Source organism: Toxotes jaculatrix, chromosome 21 (assembly GCF_017976425.1).
Source record: "Toxotes jaculatrix isolate fToxJac2 chromosome 21, fToxJac2.pri, whole genome shotgun sequence".
Classification (NCBI taxonomy): domain Eukaryota; kingdom Metazoa; phylum Chordata; class Actinopteri; family Toxotidae; genus Toxotes; species Toxotes jaculatrix.
Genome location: NC_054414.1, coordinates 19,564,148 through 19,583,860, shown reverse-complemented (window position 1 = coordinate 19,583,860; position 19,713 = coordinate 19,564,148). Strand labels below are relative to the sequence as shown.

The following is a 19,713-nucleotide window of genomic DNA, read 5'->3' as shown; positions in this document are numbered from 1 at the left end:
GGCTGCTGTGGCCTAGTGTGAATTCAGCTGTTTGATTCCTTAATGTTTAAGTGGTGGAACAAGAAACCAGGTCTTTAGTTGACTAGAACAACTAATACCACTATAGAAAAATACTCTCTCACAGTCCTGCACTCAAAATGTTAAACTTAAATTTAAAGTAACAAAGTCAAAGTTGCCATTATGTAAAATGGCCCCTTTCCGCGTGTGTAAGTTACTTTGTGTAAGCAGCATGTGTTTGGTTTACACTGTGGTTTAATCTGTGGAGGTTGATCGTTTGTTCACTGCTGACAGATAAATGTAGTGGAGTAGGAGTATAAAGCAGCACAGAACTAAAACACCTGAAGTTAATTTCCACCTTACACAACTTTGAACACATGAACACAACTTCAGCCCAGTGTCTCCTCCTTTCCTCTGACAGACGTCACGCACGCCCACCAATCCTCTCCTGTGTTTATCCTGCAGCTTTTATAAACCACGACAGCGCCACACTGCATCAGTTTGTCCCGCCGGTAACGCTGCTGTGACCTCCGCGCTACCCACTCTAACATTTCCTACCCAGAAACTCGCGTTTCATATCAGTTTAAAGTCCAGCTCCCAGTTTCATTTGCAGTGTCCCATCATGCGTCTCCGGGTTGTCCTGTGCACAGTGGCCCTGCTGGCTCTGGTGGCCGAGGCGCGGATAGTCAAACGCTTCGCCATCGGCTGCCCGGAAAAGTGCGACAAGTCCCAGTGTGCCCCGATCCCCGCTGACTGTCTGGCCGGCGACGTGCTGGACCGCTGCGACTGCTGCCCGGTGTGCGCGTCCGGCGAAGGCGAGCAGTGCGGGGGCAGTGGAGACCACGAGTGCGGCGAGGGCATGCAGTGTGTGGTGACCGATGGCGTGGAAGTGTCCTCCACCGTCAGACGGAGGGGTAAGGCCGGCGTGTGCGTGTGCACCAGCTCCGAGCCTGTTTGCGGCAGCGACGGCGTCTCGTACCGGAACATCTGCGAGCTGAAGCGCGTCAGCAACCGGGCGACGAAGCTGCAGCAGCCGCCGGTGATTTTCATCCAGAGAGGTGCCTGCGGGAAAGGTGAGAGTTCTGTGTGTGTGTGTGTGTGTGTGTGTGTGTGTGTGTGTGTGTGACGGAGAGATTGTATCTTTAGAAATAAACAGGAACAGTGAAGGGAGAGCCGGAGTTTGATAAGACTGAAATATTTGAGTAATGTGTGTGATGTGTTGTGGGTCTGACCGCAGCAGCAGTCCACACACACACACACACACACACACACACACACACACACACACACACACACACACACACACACTTTTAAATCATTTTATTTGACGCATTCATGGAGCACACCCTGAATCTCTTTAGTTACCCTGAGCTAAGCTAAGCCACCATCCTCAGCACTTCATGGATTTTAATGATTCACTCATCACAGAGGTCCCTGTGCAAATGTTCACACTTAAAAAGATGGAACTAGAGATGTTTGAACTGATGTTTGAGGTTTAGCTGCTGCAGCTTCACTTGGCCTGGTCTGACCTGACCAGTGGTGAATGTTAGTGAACTTTAGAGTGTAGTTGTCAGCTGTGGTGTTGTGGTGAATGTTATGGTCTTGCTCTGGTTCTTCCCATCAGAAGCCTGTAGGTGGCTGCAGGTGTCCTGACAGCACAGTTTAAAGCAGATGAACAGAACTCGCAGCATCTCAGTGGTTTGTTATTTGGTCACAGCAGCAAGTTTAAATCTGATTAAATGCAAATTTAACACAGTTAAACTAAACTTCAAATAATGACATAGGACATTTTAATATTCTGACAAGATCCAGCTTCACTTCTCAGAATCTGAAGCCATTTGCATTTTTACTTCTGCCCTTCCTCACTCACTCTGTGTCTTTGGCATCACTCCATTTGCTGATCAGTCAGATCTGGTTTGGCGCCTCCCTACTCTAGATCTCTCTCCCTCTCTCTCCATCTCTCTTTCTCTCTCTCTCTCTCTCTCTCTCTCTCTCTCTCACACACACACACACACACACACACACACACACACACACACACACACACACACACTTCTTGTTATCCTAAAAAGGCAAGGCCATAATGTCGAGAAATTTGGCCAGGATATCCTGAGTGCCTGCCCTGAGCTGCAAAAACAAACAGTCTTCTCCAAAGAGTGAGTGTGTGTATGTGTGTGTTTGTGTGAGAGAGAGTAATGAAGGCATATTAAGGAGTGAACACACACACACACACACACACACACACACACAGTGAAGCTGCAGCTGTGAACACACCACTCTGCTGAGTGCGGGTTGATTCAGACTCTCAGTGGAGTTCAACAAGGTCAAAGTCTTCCTTCTCCTCCTTCTCTTTTTCTCTCCACCATCTCTTCTTCTTCTTCTTCTTATTTATCGCTTTACCTTGCCTTTCATTTTCTTCTTCTCCCTCTTTGCTTTCATCTGTCTTCCTTTTCCTCCTTTCCCTCAGCCTCTTCTCTGTCTCATTAATGATCATCTCTCTAGGAATAGAAAGATGAAAAAGAGAAGGAATTTGCTTTTCCTCTCATCTTTCCTTTCCTTCTCATCTTAGTAATTTTCTTGTTTTGTCACACTGTGGTATCTCCTCTTTTCTCCCCTGTTCTCCCTCTTCTCTCCCACTCTTCTTCTCTTCCGTCCTCCCACATCATATTCCCTTCTTTCCAAACGTTCTCTTCTCTCATTTCCTGTCTTCTTCTCCTCCTGTGGCCTTTTTCTCCTCCCACCTTTGATTCAAGAGGGATAAAATAATAGTGTCATTCTTCTCTCTCTGTCTCCTCATCATCTCCTCCTCTCACTCCTCTTTTAATTTTGTCTCCTTCCATCTGTTCTTCCTTCATTTCCTCCCTTCTTTCATTTTCTGTCACTTTCCCTTTCTGTTGTCTCCTTTCCTTCGACATCTAAATCTTCTTCACTTTCTGTTCTCCTGCTCCCTTGTCTCCTTTCCTTCCTTCTTCACCTCTTTTCTATTTTCCTATCCCCCCATCTGTGATCTCTTTAACCAAGAGTGGCAAACAACTTTGTGACTCTCGTCTCTCTCAGGATTTGAATTTCTTGAGCTGTGGACAGAAATCTGGAAGATGTCAGTGTCATGTTAAGTCCTCTGTAATGATTCATCTCTTGGAGCTGATTGGTTCATTGTGTAACTTCCTAAACAGACACAGATCTAGGTCAAACAGTTATTTAACCCAGATTCGAAGGGATCAAAATGTTTTTTCCTCTCTCTTATTTTTTCTGCTTCCTGTGCAGACCTGTGAACTGTTTGTTAGATTGACAGGCTTGGATACAGTGTCAACAAAACACGGTTGCACAGTGACTCAACTCTTTCAGGAACTGGAGGAATTTTTCCCAGTTCGGGCTCGTCCAGCTCGTAATGAGATTTCTCATAAAGTGCAAACCAAAGTGCAAACCAGGGCATCTTTTCTTTTCTTTTTTTTCTGCTGGCACGTCTGAGCTGCATTCTGGAGATAAATGTTTTGTGTTAAAAACCAAAAACTACTTGGCCAGTTGTAAGTGTAGAAGTGGTTAAAAGCCGGATTTGTTCCATCGGTGCTGATCACGTTCCAATGAAAACCATCAGTTTTTAGATTGATTTCCTTTATCAGCTGATTTTAGTTCATATCTGAACTTTCCTGCAAATATATCATCAATGAATAATCAGTTGGCTTTATTTACCTTTAAATAAATAAAGAATAATACTGATGTTATACTATGTTTTTGTAATTATTTACAAATTGTGTGAAAAGGCCAAAACCAACAATGTGTTGGTCCCCCTCCAACGTCTGTGGCACTGGCTCCTACTGAAGACACAAATCATTAAAATCACCTCATAAATATATAGTTTCATTTTGCAAAGACTCAGAAAAACAAAACAAAACAAAACAGCAGCACTATGATTTTTAGCAGATGTTACTCAAACAGAAGGAAATAGTTGATCTGTAAGAGACTATTTTCAGAGGCAGATTAATCCACAGTTGGTGAGTAGACTGAGTTAGAACAGGCTGCTGTGTGTGTGTGTGTTTAATAGTGTTTGGAAACCTTTGGAAAAATATGTACTGTTATAGATCATGTTGTGGTGACGTGAAAAGGCTCTGTTGTTGTGAACTCTCCTTTTTGGTGCATTCAAGGACACGGACATCTGAGTGCTGATTACTGAAATGAATGTACCTGCGGCAGCTTTATTCACTGAGTCAGAACTGACCTGTGTTTTGACCTCACGTTGTGCCGTGCCGTTACAGACACCTGTGGTGTGTTTAAGGTCGGGATGTTTCTTCGCTCGCCTGACTGGCTCCATTCAGCTCACTTCAAAGCTGCAGCAGCTGGCACACCACTAATCCTCCAGCCAAACACGTAGCCAGGAAAACACACGCACATAAACACACCAGTGTCCTGCAGACGGTCAGGTGTATCTGAGGCTGAAGTGAACATTCACAACAAACAGCTGCTCAGTCAGAAGCTCGACAGCAGCACCGGGGGAGGTCCTCAGAAAAGACTCAGTTCATGTGCTGGACTTGAGTCAGACTCCAGTCAAGAGTTTCACGATTTCAATCTTAATTTGACAAAATGAAAAGAGACTTAACATCATTTATTTATGAATGCTTTGTGGTTTCACTGGAGTAGGATGATTTTAAAGACTGAGACCTGAAACTCACTGAATGGTCACACTGAACATGTCGAGTCATGATGGACACTTCATAAACAATGACTATGAGTAAAGTAATGAAGATAATGTACAGAAACAGACTTTATGTTTGTCGTCATGATTCAGATGAACTGTCTGTGTGAGCTGATTCAGCTCAGGCTCCACGCACAGGACCATGTTCAACAACATATTACTATCCTGATTAATTATGAATATTTATTTATGCTTATTGAAATAAAATAAATCAAACAACAATGGCAGTTGTTTTTGAATTTAAGTCATTTTAATGCTCAGTGTTTAAAGTGTTAGACACATGGACGGTTTTCTCCTGACTTTCTCTGGCTCCTGAAGCCAGACTTATGCTGAATTTATTCTTTATTTTCTGACCTGAGGACACAGAGACATGTCTTTACCAGCTCTTTGCTTCCTGTGTCACCAGTAAAAATGAAGGCTGGAGGTTATATTTTAAAGACCACTCCAGTGATTTGGTATTTTTCAGAAATAATTTGACCATTTTCCAAAGTTATATCACTGATTTATAGAATAACAGTGGACATGGTGTCACTGACGACTCATTTAACTGATGGATGACTTAATGGTTAAGTGCATAAAACATTAAAATTATAAATAAAAATGACACAAAAGAACATGAAAGATTTTAATTTAGAAGAAGGTCTTTTGGTTCCAGCAGGATGAAAACTGTTTCTGAACCATCTGAGCAGTGAGAGCTTCCTGAGCTACACCAGCTCTCACTCAGACAAAAGGCAGCTGTGGAGTTCTGATGAAATCTTCTTCAAAATCAAGACCTTTTGTCTGCATCCTGAAGATAAGAAATGAACGAACGAAAAAAACGAGACTTCAGAGCGATGCACTGATTTGGTCGGGGCTTTGTGATGTGAGCTGTGAACCGCAGGGTGCTGAAGCAGGTAGAAGAAGGATCCTGAAGATCCAAAGGCTGCACACAATCAACAGGTCTGATCAGTTTATCTGAACTATGCAGAGACACTTCTTTCAACAATGGGACTGGTTGTTGCGGTGCATTTAAAATGAGGAGCAGATCCTTTCATTTACAGCTTATATCTGCAGTAGGTGACATGTTTCATCCATGTTCGAATCAGCCCTGGTTTCCTGCAATTGGTCGTAAACAGTCATGGCTTTGTTTAGGGCCTCAATGTCTTCGTGTCTCGTCCCATGTGCTGTATTTACATCACTCTGCTTTGAGAAATCATGTTTTTGACACCAACACACACAGATGGAGGAAAGTGTCTCCTAACTGGTTCCAGCAGGTCAGAGTGGGAGGGGGCGACTTACAAACAAGCAGTGAAATGAGAAAACAAAGATCTTCAGCAGTGACAGATGTTGTGCTGCTGAAGTGAAACCAAAGGGGGGAGAGGGGGGGGTTATGTAAGGTGACAGAGACGGTTACGGATGAACTGATAGAATCAGAATCATCCAAACGTTTCCTCCGCTGTGTCTCTATGTCTTTTTAGTCTCTGAGTCATTTCCTTCGTTTTATAAGCATCAGTGGGAGCAGCAGATCGTCTGCAGCTGCTCTCAGACCTACAGTTCATATACTGAACTCCACATCTGGATTTGGTTTAACACAGCAGCTACAGTCTGGATCACATCACACCACCCTGCACCTCGTGCAGTTGTCACTCTTCAGATGAAACTCAGGAAACTCAGACAGGGCATCACACCTGATAATGGACGTTTGATGATGCTCTCACAAGTTAGTGACATTCAGACGTTGATGTTTGTTGTTTGTTGACTTTGTGTTTATCCAATCTGGCAACGCAAGCCCACGATTTTCTGCTTCCTACACTTTGTAGGGTCCCAGTAACCATGGTTTGATATTTACGGTGTGTGTGTGTGTGATACACTTCATTGACGGTGTGTTTTCCGCCCTTTCAGGTCAGCAGAACCCTGACAGTCTTCGTTACAAGTACAACTTCATCGCTGACGTGGTGGAAAAGATCGCACCTGCTGTCGTTCATATTGAACTTTACCGCAAGTGAGAAAAACTCCCTGATCCAACTACACACACACACACACACACACACACACAAAACAACCTGCCTTTCTTGTCACTGGAATCTGACAATTCGATATAATATGTATAATATGTTGTTAATGATCTACTGGCAGCTTTTAGTCTTTAAGGGCACAGAAAATAAACATTAACTTAATGTTGAAACTCTAAGCCTGAGACATTAAGAATGTGACAGCTATAACTTCTCTGTGAATTTTCCCAGGTCCAAGTCGGACTTGATGATCAGTGCATTGTACATTATTCTGACATTAAGTGATGTGAAGTGAGTTGAATGAAGACAGTGTCCATCACTGACATGTTCTGGTGTCTCCCTCTCTTTCTGCTCAGGATGATCTTTTCTAAGCGGGAGGTGGCAGTGGCCAGCGGCTCTGGGTTTGTTGTGTCAGAGGACGGGCTCATCGTCACCAACGCCCACGTCGTGGCCAATAAGCACAGAGTAAAGGTATGCAAAGCAAAACATGTTAGGAGTACAGCTTTAGTGAGGATGCAGGAGAGTCATACTCACAATGCCCTAATGTGCGGGCTATTTTTTTTAATTTGTTATTTTAGAAATACATACATATTATATGATAGATAGATGGATGACCGGAGAATGTCCAGTGGAACAGCAGTTTGTCAGTGGCACAGACAACATGTCTGTCTCTGATCAGGATCATGTTTCCTCCTCTTCCTCCAGGTGGAGCTGAAGAGCGGAGCCACATTTGACGCAAAGATCAAAGACGTGGATGAGAAGGCAGACATCGCTCTGATCAAGATCGATGCCCCGGTGAGCCATGATACTGTGAAATCTTTAATTGTGTTGTGGTGCCGGCGTCTCTGTCTATCACACATGAAGTGGAGCATGTGCAGAGGGTCGATCAGGTGTTAAAAAGATGAGCCGTTTGGCTGCAAAGCTTATTTAATACTTGGATTTGATGAAATATTGAGAGAATTATTAATTCACCTGTGCACTTTATCACTAATTGTGTATAGTTACAGTAAAGTGTCATCCAAGAATCTGAGACACCGCTGACCTGAACTTGGGGAAATGGAAAGCCTGGTTTTAATCTTAGCTTAGTGGGATGTTTGAGGCAAGGCGCCTCAGCAAAATAATATCATGACTCATGAAAGTGGATATCTGTGGAGCAGGTCAGGAGATGGGGGGATGTTTTCATGTGGGTTAATTTGGGTTTTCATTTTCTCACAGCTCTTTGTTTTGGTCAGAGGATGACTGGGTTCAATTCAGGAAATGAGGTTTTCCACAAAATCTGGATAATGGAAAAACATTTTTAGCATAAAAAGGTCAGTGTGTTTCATTTTTGGTCGGAGCTGCTACAGCCTGCACAAGGTCAGACACTTAAAGGGGAATGACACCAGTTTTCAAAGGTAAAATCTACCAAATGTTTAATCCCACCGAAGTTTGAGCTCTTCCCCAAATACAAGAACCAAAGCTTTCAAAAGCAGCACGTTTGTAACGTTTTAAATTAAACTTTATTAAAGTAGTAGTTCTACAAATAGAATAAGAGAAAACAGGCCACGAATCAAAGGAAATGAAATCCAGCTGTACTTATGAAAGCAGAAAGGATGCATTATGCAACTCAGATTTCTGTTTTCATAACCCTGAAAACACAAGATTTAAGAAACTTTCTTATCATTTATGGCCTTTAAATGTAGATGTTATATTTAGTCATAAAGACCCACACAAACCTGAGTTTTGGAGTTATGTAAGGTCTTACTGTGGAATTCACATTGGACCTTAAAATGTAATGTAAAATAGTTTCCACCTTCCTAAATCACAAAAATAAATGATAATTTATTATAATATACAAAACTCAAGAAATATAGAGCAGTCAGTATGTAACACTGAGCTGTGTCTTTGGCCCCTCCAGCCTGTCTGTCAGGTTCAGATCTGTTAATGCCATCTAAACACGAACATCCTTCCTGCCATCTTGAATCGCCATCAGCCAAAATCAAGCTTTTGGAGCAGGGATGTTAAGATGCTTCCACAGAGTCGCACAAACATGCAAAGGCAAACAAAGCAACAACAGACAATAAAACTCTATTGTGACGTGATTGTGATCTTTTTTGTAACCAGTTTTAAACTTTACACTTAATGTCAAGTTAGTTTAAGTTACAATATTTTTTTAATTTTAGTTAAAGGTAGTTTTACTTACTTTACTGCAAAATGATCTAGTTGAGTTTTTATGATTTGCTGTTTTGCAAATATTCATCTGATGGATTTGACAAAAAAGTGTCTGCAAGTCTGAATTTGAGATGTTCAGTAAATATACAAACAAATCTAGAGTAATTAATCTTTAAAATAAACTACACTTACACACCAGTGTCACTGACAGGTGAGTAGCTCCCCTCACTGGTGACGGGCAGCACCACCATTATCACCTCAGCTGTGATTCACAGTTCATTAGCTCTGCATTAAAAGACCACGAAAACCGCAGAAACAAACCGATGAACTGATGAGTCAGTTATAAATATGAGGTGACTGAACTGTTAACCTCGTATGAGCTAGTTTTGTACTGCAGCTCTGTCAGAACCAGAAAGAGGCTGAACTCACTGCTGAACTGAAGACAGTCTGATAAAGGCTCAGACGTTTTCTCTGTTCCTGTTGTTGTTTTCTCTCTGTTCCTGCAGAGAGAGAAGTTTAATGAAAGTCACACAGGTGTGTCTCACGTTTAACTTTAGAAATGATGTTTGATGGGCAGACTGAGAACAGCCCACACACACACATACACAAACATGTTCATGTTTGCCAGTCAGACAGAGACAATCATGGTTTTCCCCGGCATGTTTGGGCCGGGCAGCAGGGTGTAACTGGACCTTAGGGGATGAAATTGTTCTGAAATCCACAAACTGCTCAGCACTTGTGGTTTGGATTTACAAGCACACAGAAACCAAGAGGCTACTGTACTCTGCAAAAATGACTTATAGGCCTCCACCCTCACACACACACACACACACACACACACACACACACACACACACACACACACACACACACACACACACACACACACACACACACACACACACACTCTCTCTCTCTCTTTCACAGTATGTTACACTCGGGTATGTCACCTCGATCTGTGCAGAGCAGGTGAAACAGATTTTAGGTGGAAATGGCTGTAAAGTGTTTGCAGATGCAGCAGTGAGACATGTACAGTAGCTGCATGTTCAGGGGAGGATTCTGCTTTATAGCATTCACAGTAGGTTTTATTAAAGCAGAGCACACAGACAGAGTTTTGTCAGCATCACTATCCATCATCTTCACCGACTCATTTTTCCTCATGTCATTAAGTCCACACTTTTATTTTTGGAATAAGAATTGTGACCTGGACTTAAGTCAGACTGTCTCCTTGTGATCTTTGGATAAGTCTCTGTCAGACAGCAGTTCGGGCTGCTGCGTGTCTGCTGAGGCAGGCATTCTCTGAGCATGTGCAGACAGGAACTTTTAGGCGTTGTTTTCAATCTTGCCTCATCCAGTAAAGCTTGCGGCAGTATTCCATCTTGATCCAGGATTGATCACTTTCCATGACATGCGTACAGGTGCAGCTTATGGAAACTGCTCTTAGCTGATCTGATCAGCTCAGAGGATTTATCAAGCCAGGACGCCTGAAGGCCAACGGCAGCATCTGATCCATACTCCTACTACTAATACCACTATTTACTATGACTGCACTGCTACTGCCGCTGCAGACACTTCCAGCACAGTGAATCGTAACAGCTGGACTGATGAGACAGGCAGTATGGCCTTCCAAAGAGCAAGAGAGATCATTTTAGAATTACAGAGATTTAAATACGGATATCTGGAGGAGACAGATATCTGGTGATAATCATGTTTTCATGTCTGTAATAACTGCTTGCACGAAGAGTGAATTTCTTTGTGTTATTTTTCAATTCACAGGCTTTATCCCCTCAGCAAATTCCTCAGAGAGTTGGCAAATCTCCACTCAGTTTGTTTAACCAGACGACTGAAAGGTCTGGTTCTGTCCTGCATGAAAGACAGAGAGAATGTGAGACAAGACAAGAAAACACAAGGAAAAGACAGAAACTTGTTTCTTCTGCATGTTTGTGGGAGTGTACATTGGATCTGTGCAGCAGATGCTTTGACCTGTCAGTGTAGGGAAAGCACAGGTGTCCCCAGTAACATTACCAATGCTTGGTTCTTTCCAAGTGCCTCAGTAAATCATGACAGTGTGACAGTGGGTCAGCATGGAGAATACCAACACTGTAAAATGGAATTCTGCCATCATTAACTTTATTATCTACACCCGTGGTTTTCCAGTAGTGACATGTCCAAATGTCTGTGGTGAAGAAATCCTATCACTGCTGAGGGTGGGGGCAGCACAAACTGTCAACTCAGCGTGTTAGTTAGCAGACACAGCTGCCTGCTTCGAGCACTAAAACGAAATCATCTCCATTGTGCATAACTGGATCATACGAAGGTTCTGTGAGAGTGGACCAGGGACATCTGGCAGTTCTTGTACTGATTTCATCATGAGAGACAATAAAAGCCTGAGACAGAAGGAATGCAGATGGAGCAGTGAGAGATAATGAAAAGGAGGCAAAGATGAGAGAAGAAGACGAAGGATGAACAAAACCACTGCTTTGTTGTTGTTGTTGTGGTCTTTGTGTTTTGGTGCTTTGTTGCACTCTGCTGGGTTGGCTTCTCTTAAATTACTACTGAACACGGCCCCTCGGCTTTGTAATCTCACTCCGGACGAAGCGCTGTCATCCTGAAAACCACATAGTGGGAAACATGGTCATTTTCTTGGTGGGAGGAGCTGAACAGGCTGTGTGCTGGATGGAGGCTTCTGATGGTTGAAGTTCTGGTTGTGGTCCAGTACAGGCGAACAGAGGAGCTTTATATGTAACTGATGGAGTAAAGCTCTGATTAGAACGGCTGAATGAATCCATTCAGAACCATGGCTCACGTTGTTTATGTCTGTATATACTTGATGCTGATTTAGGAGGGAGTTTGTGTGTGTGTGTGTGTGTGTGTGTGTGTGTGTGTGTGTGATGGCATGTTGACCTCATTAGAATAACTTATGCAATTTCCCACTGGGATTTCTTATATAAGTGGTCCATTAATCAATCTATGAGTTAAGTTACATTTATTTTAGTACAACAGAACATGACAGGATTTTTTCCACTGTTTGCTCATCAGACAAACCAGAGAAAATAATTTTGATACCTTTTCATTATAATATGACTTGAATATCATTTAGACGATATAAGTTCATAGACAGCAACATTACATCTGTAATATATGCCAGTCTTTAATTTCTTAACAGTTTTCTAATCATCTTTTAAACATGATTTCATTTTACTGTCCTGGAGCGAAGTGTTCAGAAAGGTAGAGTGAGGCTGCAGTGAATGTGCATGTTAATCACAGACTCTGGCTTCTGTTTCAGGCTCCACATTTCATTTTGCTTCCACAGCCATGACTCATCCAGACTGCAGGACAGACGTTCTCTTTCTGTCTGTCTGTCTGTCTGTCTCTCTCACACACACACATTGACATTAATTGACATTAATGCAGAAACTCCACAGGCCAGGGTGTTGGCCATGTACAGATGTGTCGAACATACCTGTGTTTTCAGAAGAAGAGAGAAAAAGTTTGAGTTTGTTCTTCACTGGATGTCTGTTAATGTTTTCATCACTCCACAGCTGCCCTGAGGTGTAAAACACATCTGTCACATGTGCCTGCATATGTTTCTGTCTGTCATCACTTGTTTCTCTGCTTCATTTCATGTGCCATTCATTCCTTCTTACTCTCCTGCTCATCTTGTTGCTCCTTTGTTCTCCATCTCCCTTGATACGTATGTTTCTACCTCTCTCTCCCTCCCTCTCTCTCTCTCTTACTAAACCTTAGTAAAAGTGGGTCAGTCTTCAGGCTTGTTTCTTAACAGAGGAAATGGGCAACACATGTGTCTGTCATCAGCAGAGAAACAAGATGCACACACACACGCTGGCGGGCAAACAGACGCTTGTCATGCTCGATGGAGTGTGGTGTTGATGAAAGTTGGGTCCTAGCATCACGGCTGCTACATGTCTCAGTTTTTCTGTTCCACGTCACATCTGGGGCTGAAGTAGGTTAGTAGGACGACGTGGAGCATGCCAGCACTCAGTTCATGGAGGGTCAGCCAATCAGCAAACACATCGGCTAAGAGCTGGAGCCAAAGCCAACGTGTCTGAAAATCGTAGATGTCGTGAAAGACCTGGATATGGCACATTGGTCCAGCTTTGTTTCCAGTGTCGGTGCTCAGCCTTGGTGCTGCAATGAAAAAACTTCCTGTGGATTAAAAAGCATTTTCCCCTTTTCAGCTTAAACCAACTTTACAAAAGCAAAGTCTGTAAACTGACAGGACGTACTGAGTCACACTGTATATGTGCTCAGTAAATACTAGAATTTAGTGGTAAATTAACTCTCGTCTCTTCAACATGAAGTTTATTTGACCACTATAAAACAGGGCAGTCAATCGTTCAGAAGCAGAGGAGCTTAAGGGTCATGCTGGTGTGTAAGGTTTCACCGGGGCTTAGACGCAGGAAGGAACAGTTGCTTTCATTGTGCTGTGCTACAGGAGAAAGCTACTCAGCTTTAATAAGACAGCGCCAGAAACTTATGAGCCAGTTAATCAGAGATGCAGGCAGAGCTGCGACCTGCAGCCACGCAAACAATAATGCAAAAACACATCCAGCCGGACTTGTTCTGGACTTTATTTGACTTCTTTTCCCATCTTAGCAATTTGTAAAACCACAAAATAACATCACACTCATGCTGTAATGGCACATGGGCCTGATTAATTTTTTTTTTTGCACATTGACATGACGACAGTCTGGTGAAGAGGGAACAGGGGAGTTCTTAAAACTGTAGAAAGCTGCCAACTGACCACATGTTCACTGATATGATGGGAAAAGATGTTTATTGAAGTGTTTTGTGAGAGATTTTTATGCAGTTTTGAGAATGACAAAAAGAGAGGACAGAAAGAGAGAGAGATGATGGACGAGCAGCAAAGGTCACAGCCTGGATTCAAACCAGAGACATTTTGGTTCATGGTCAGTGGCTTATTCCTCTTGGTCACCAGGTCACCGCAGCAGCCTGCTTTCTCAGTTTTAAGTTTGAGCCTCAGGTCAGAGTCAGAAACTCAAAACGTCTTCAAAGGCAGCTGAAGATGAGCCGGATCTTGTTGTGTTATGGTTGTGCAGTGATGCGTTTGAAAACTGTCTTGTTTTCAGTGCAGTTACTATAGCTGCTTTACTTTTGAAGACGTTTTAGTGGGTGTGTACATATTTAACAGGTAACTGTGGGTAAGATCCCTTTGGGTGAGGCTTTTGGGAAGATACTTGTAGTAACTGTTATGAATGAACCAGAGTCTGTGTGTGATTTTCACACAGAACCTCTGAATGGAGGGAGTGGCCCATTGTGTAAAAACTTGATCCCAAACAAAATTAGAAAAAGTGAAAGAATTTAGAGTGACAGTCAGAAATCCTACAAACACAGACCAGTGAGTCTGACTGCCACTGAGCCATCATCAGTGGAGATTTACACTTTAGAGTTTGGTGAGTTTGGGTTGTTTCGTCCAGACTGAGAGCTGACTCAGCTCTCCACCGGAAATCCGCGTCTGTATCCAACAGCTTAGAGAGAATAAACTGGTGTTTACCCGTGTGTGTGTGTGTGTGTGTGCATTCCCTGCCTAGTGCCCCATAATCACGCTGGTGTTCCTCTCTGTTTCTACCAAATTTGGATGAAAAACATTGTTAGGTTTATTATTATTATTATTATTATTATTATTATTATTATTATTATTATTATTATTATTATTATTATTATTATTATTATTATTATTATTACTACTACTACCATATTCTCTCTTTCTTCTTCCTGTGTTCCGTGGAACAGATGAAGCTGCCAGTGCTGCTGCTCGGCCGGTCAGCGGACCTGCGGCCTGGTGAGTTTGTGGTCGCCATCGGCAGCCCCTTCTCCCTGCAGAACACCGTCACCACCGGCATCGTCAGCACTACTCAGAGGGGAGGCAAGGAACTGGGCCTCCGCAACTCTGACATGGACTACATCCAGACCGATGCCATTATCAACGTGAGTGAGACAGACAAACAGTGAGACGGGCCCCGAGGCGGGAACACACTCAGGGGAGGATAAAAAACTTGCGTGGATTTTCATGAAGTTCAGCAATTTTGTTCTCAAAAGTTTCCAAATTCTCCAAAACTGAACTTGACATTGGCCTAAATTGTTTGCATGTTTATGTTTATGATGACCACGTCTGATGCAGTCTGAGGTGATTCTGTGTCAGTTCCACTGTTTCCTGATTGGTCAGAATCCTCCACACTGATCTGCTGATTGGCTGGATATTAAAAGTGACTGATTATGGGAAACTCATGCAGAAGTAATGTGAGGTCATCCAAAGCTACTGATGTACAGGAGGAGTATAGGTATATTCTTTTATGACACTGATGCCTGACTGCAATGATTTGCTAATGGAAACAGTTTATTCAAATTAATCAAATCAATACATCACATTTACTTTACTTCAGAAAACAAACTAATAGGGATTTTAAAAAAAGACCTACTATTTTTCTTCACTCTTACATTTTGTGTTTGCTTATTTGTTTTCTTGCAGTACGGCAACTCAGGAGGACCACTAGTCAATCTGGTAAGTGAAGGAAAAAATGTTGTGTTTTTTCCTTCTAGATGTTGAATATGATCACATTCGAAATGTTTATGATAAAAGATCACTTGAATATATTTTCATCTTTTGCTCAGGCAGTTGAAAATGAATGTTTTGTTACTGGTCCTGCTGTTTATTTCACCCTGAGATTAGAGGTAATATGATTGTTACCTCTCCTCACTCTCTGTGAAACAGAAACAGAGCTGCTTATGACTGGGACCACGTCTTTATGTTGCAAAACAGGGATGTACGTAATCTCAAATAAACAAACACCAGGGCCCATAAAGTCCTTATTAGGAGAGGTAAATAAAGCGTTTAGGTAATGTTTGGCGAACACACCTCATCCACAGCTGACTGTGATTATGAGTTTGTTTTCAGCTGTGTTACCAAACGAAGAACAATGTGGCGACAGAGACACTGTTTATAAAGACTCATGTGGAAATTTGACTTTGACTTTTTTGGGGCATTCGAGGAACGATGGCAAATTAATGTGTGTGTGTGTCGTGCAGGATGGAGAGGTGATTGGCATCAACACTCTGAAGGTCACAGCAGGAATCTCCTTCGCCATCCCCTCAGACAAGATCAGACAGTTCCTGGCTGAGTCACACGACCGACAGGCCAAAGGTTTGCAACAGTTTCACTCGATTTTCTTCCATTTCATCACGTTATCAGCGACAGAGACAGTTTCACAGGGTCACAGTCAGCTACCTGAGAAAAGGTCCTTTATCAGGATAAACTTTAGGCTGTAGCATTTCTGTCTTTTCTCCTGCTGTTGAGTGGACTGCTTTTTTTTTTATTTCGAGCGTAAACATTGTGAGAAAATGTCTTTTTATATTTCTTTTGTTTGATCAGAGACACTGTGATGGGATCACGGGTGGGATGGGCCAAATATTTGGCATAAAACAGAAATAAATAAATAACTATACTCTACCTTACAGTTAACAATAAGGGAGGCGATAGCAGTAAAACATAGTCTGCTGCAGCAGCTAGTAAAACAGTTAATTTCAAACCAGGGTATTAAACTGTATTTCCCCTGCTGAGCCAAAAATGTATTAAAAGCATGTGTGTTTTATTGGGGTCTATTTTCTCTCCACCATTAGAGAGAGTTTGGAGGTTTCTGCTTGTAAATGTTTGTCTGTGTTTCTGTGTGAACAATTTCAGAATTTTATGAATATTATTTTAACATATATGTTTTCTGGACAGACATGAACTATAAGCTAAATATTCAAAGTCATCTGATCAAACATATTTAATTTTGTTCTCCAGGTAAAACATCACCAAAGAAGAAATACATTGGCGTTAGAATGATGAGTCTCACTCCAACGTAAGTTCCTGATTACAGTTTTTGTGAAGGTGGGGGTCAGATATATTGGGAAATCCACACAGTCCTCAATTTTTCATACACGTAGTGATGAGAAAGTAACAGTAATGTTTGCATTTCTGTGAGAGAACTTCTGCAGTCTGACCTCCCCAGATCCCTGAAACCCGTGTTTCTCAATCCTGACTTTCATACTTAACAAGGGTGGTGATCATATCGAAAAAGTGACCTCAGCTTTAGATACATTCTGCCAAATGACCAGTTTGAACAGGAATGTAAGTCAAGGCCACGTCCATCGCCTACAGGTCAGAGTAACACCCAGGCTGACCCTCCAGTGTGGGTCAGAGAAGGAAACACCCGAAAACACCAAAACAGCTTCACTTTATGAAAGCTCTTTAAAGCATTTTAACAATGCCAGTGGGTTTCAGCCCATTAACCACCTATATGTTACATTACTAATATTAAGTTATATGATTGCATCATAGATTTTACCTTCCCTTCTGGCAGCCATTGGTTTCAGTTAATGTTAACTTTCACTATGCTAGTAACAAAGTTTTAAATTAGCGGTTTTATTATAGTGTGCATCATGCCTTCAAGTTTAATTAAAATCAGACGGGTGTGCTGAGAACAGTTTGTACAAAAGCTCATGTTTTGACCATTTTCTCACCTCAGGTTGGCAAAGGAGCTGAAGGAGAGGCAGTCAGACTTCCCAGATGTCACCTCCGGGGCGTATGTCATTGAGGTCATCAGTCGAACTCCAGCTGAGGCGTGAGTGGCTCTCTCATCACGTCTCATTCCCACATTATGCAGTGTCCACTGCCAGATGTCAATCAAAAAGTTGTATTTACACAAGCAGGTTAGAAGGACATAGGATATGTAAGTCTACATTAATAATCTGGAGTCGGTTTGATTTTCATTTTTCACTTCTTGGAGTTCACATTCAGTAATGAAGCTTGTCACAAATGCGAAAATAGATAGAAGAGTGTTATTTGGTTGTAGACTCACTCCTGCAGAATATATTTTTCCCTGGAAAGTTTTGTGGTGTCCACATGAAAAGCTTGCTGAAAGCAAACCGCAGCGTTCCACCTGAGAAAATAGCAGGTAGAGTCTGTTTTCTTGTTGTCTGGTGGGTTTGTGTGGGACACAGGAAGAAGTCATGATGAGGGTCTGATCTTGCTGAAAGGACATTTATGAGATTTGAACTTTCTATGAAGACTGCAGGATATGGAAAGTTCACCTCGGGTATTAAAGCTGCTGTTTTGCTTTTGGAACGGGGCTGAAAGCTGGCCGTGAACACAGAATCGTGAATATTTCCCACCCAGACTGTCCAGCTCCCTCTGGCAGGGAGGACAAACTGCCTCAGTCATAGCTGAGCAGATCCTCATTTCTCTTTGGCATCATTTCCATCGGCTCAGGAAGTGGAGCCTCTAGATTTAAAGAACAAAAAGAGGCCACTATGGGTTCAACTCATGAGTTTAGCAGTCACAAACAACCATGTTATATATTGTTATATTGTCCCTCACTGGTTTGTGTGTAACTTAAATAATAAATGAAATAGTTTCCTGGAGGGAAGTTTTGGGACTTTGGGTTGCTGCTAGCTTCTGCAACAAAAGTGGGAAGTGAACTTTTAAATTACAGTTAAGTATGTTCATTAATCTATAACCCTTATCTACATGTAGAAGTAACCAGTAGGAACTCCAACCATATTAATCATAACCTTATCAACCTGCCTGCAGATATAGTGTGGTTGCTTTGTATAAATTACACTTTGTGACCCCTGTGCAATAGAAAAACATTTATGATATTTGCCTTCACTCTTCTTTCCTTTGGCCTTCAGAGCTGGTCTGCAGGAGAGTGATGTTATCATCAGCATCAATGGGGAGCGAGTCTCCTCGGCCAGTGATGTCAGCGCCGCCATAAAGCGGGACGACACACTGCGAATGGTGGTGAGGCGAGGCAACGAGGACGTTATCCTCACCATCGTGCCAGAGGAGATCGAGCCTTGACCTCACAGCTGACTGAAAAACCAACCAACTCAACAAATTATCCAGTCAACCAATGTCGAGCTGGCTCTCAGTGTTTTTCAACTAATCATGAACACTTTGAAAAACCAGGCAACCAATAGGGGCATGTGTGTCCGGGGCCGCACCTACTGCGTTTAAGAACTTGTAATTATTAGTTCTACTACTTCTCTTCCATGCTATTACGCTCACACACACCTTCAGAGGTCCAACTTCATTACACTGGGAAGTGAAGCTTCAACCCTGGTGTTCCACTTCTCATATTAGTTTTATTTTTTCCTCTAATCCCCATTTACTTTCCATCATCACCGACCTTTTATATTCTACTAACACCATCTGTTGCTACAAAGCAGTTACTGCAGGTTACCGTAGTTTTGTTGTGTTTGTTCTTGATGGAATATTTTTTAATAGTATTTTTTTTCCCTCTATGTGTTTGATGACAATTTTTCGACAAAGGGAATAAAATTATTTTTAAAAGTGTTGTCTTTATTAACAGTGTTGATGTAATGACTGCCAACCAATGTTTGATCTCAAACAAGTTCCTCAGTCATTCAGAAGGAACTAACAGTCTTAGCTTTGAATGTTCTGTATATGTGCATTCTCATTTCCATGATTTTTTTTCTTTGACAGTTTTGGTTGACAGCTCATGAAGACAGTGAGGGGCCCAGTGGAGCAAAGGTGTTACGTAACACTTGCTGAGGTTAGTGATGTGTGCTCAGTGCAGGTTCATGGAGGAGGCCAGCAGATGTAAGCCAGAGTCACAGCTTTTCACACAGTCAACTTCTAAGATAAATGAGTATCCACTGTTGTTCTGGCCTGTAAGATTTTAGCATCTCAGAAAAAAATGTAACGTATCTGTTAACATTCATCATCTCCAGCTTCACATGCTTTCACGCTGCCCCAGTTACATCCACCCATTAGCTGTACCGCTTATCTTATGACAGTCACAGTGGGACTGGAGCCAATGTCAGCTGGCACTAGGCGTG

At 42.3% G+C, this 19,713-nt stretch overlaps 1 protein-coding gene across 1 annotated transcript; it reads left to right on the top strand.

Moving 5' to 3' along the window:
* Positions 1–497: 497 nt before the first annotated feature.
* On the top strand, positions 498–19,209 carry htra1b (HtrA serine peptidase 1b). The gene is made up of 10 exons (XM_041066617.1): positions 498–1,070; positions 6,569–6,668; positions 7,035–7,149; positions 7,384–7,473; positions 14,605–14,799; positions 15,341–15,373; positions 15,898–16,012; positions 16,655–16,712; positions 17,379–17,474; positions 18,544–19,209. The coding sequence occupies exons 1-10, from the start codon at positions 620–622 to the stop codon at positions 18,710–18,712; spliced, it is 1,422 nt and encodes a 473-aa protein (XP_040922551.1). The 5' UTR covers positions 498–619; the 3' UTR covers positions 18,713–19,209.
* The last annotated feature ends 504 nt before the right edge of the window (positions 19,210–19,713 follow it).

Bases quoted from the DNA above. Each gene is read 5' to 3' on its own strand.
- htra1b (XM_041066617.1), top strand. From the start codon at position 620: ATGCGTCTCCGGGTTGTCCTGTGCACAGTGGCCCTGCTGGCTCTGGTG. The intron at 1,071-6,568 runs GTGAGAGTTCTG...CCGCCCTTTCAG, and splicing joins GAGAGGTGCCTGCGGGAAAG to GTCAGCAGAACCCTGACAGT. The intron at 7,474-14,604 runs GTGAGCCATGAT...TCCGTGGAACAG, and splicing joins TGATCAAGATCGATGCCCCG to ATGAAGCTGCCAGTGCTGCT.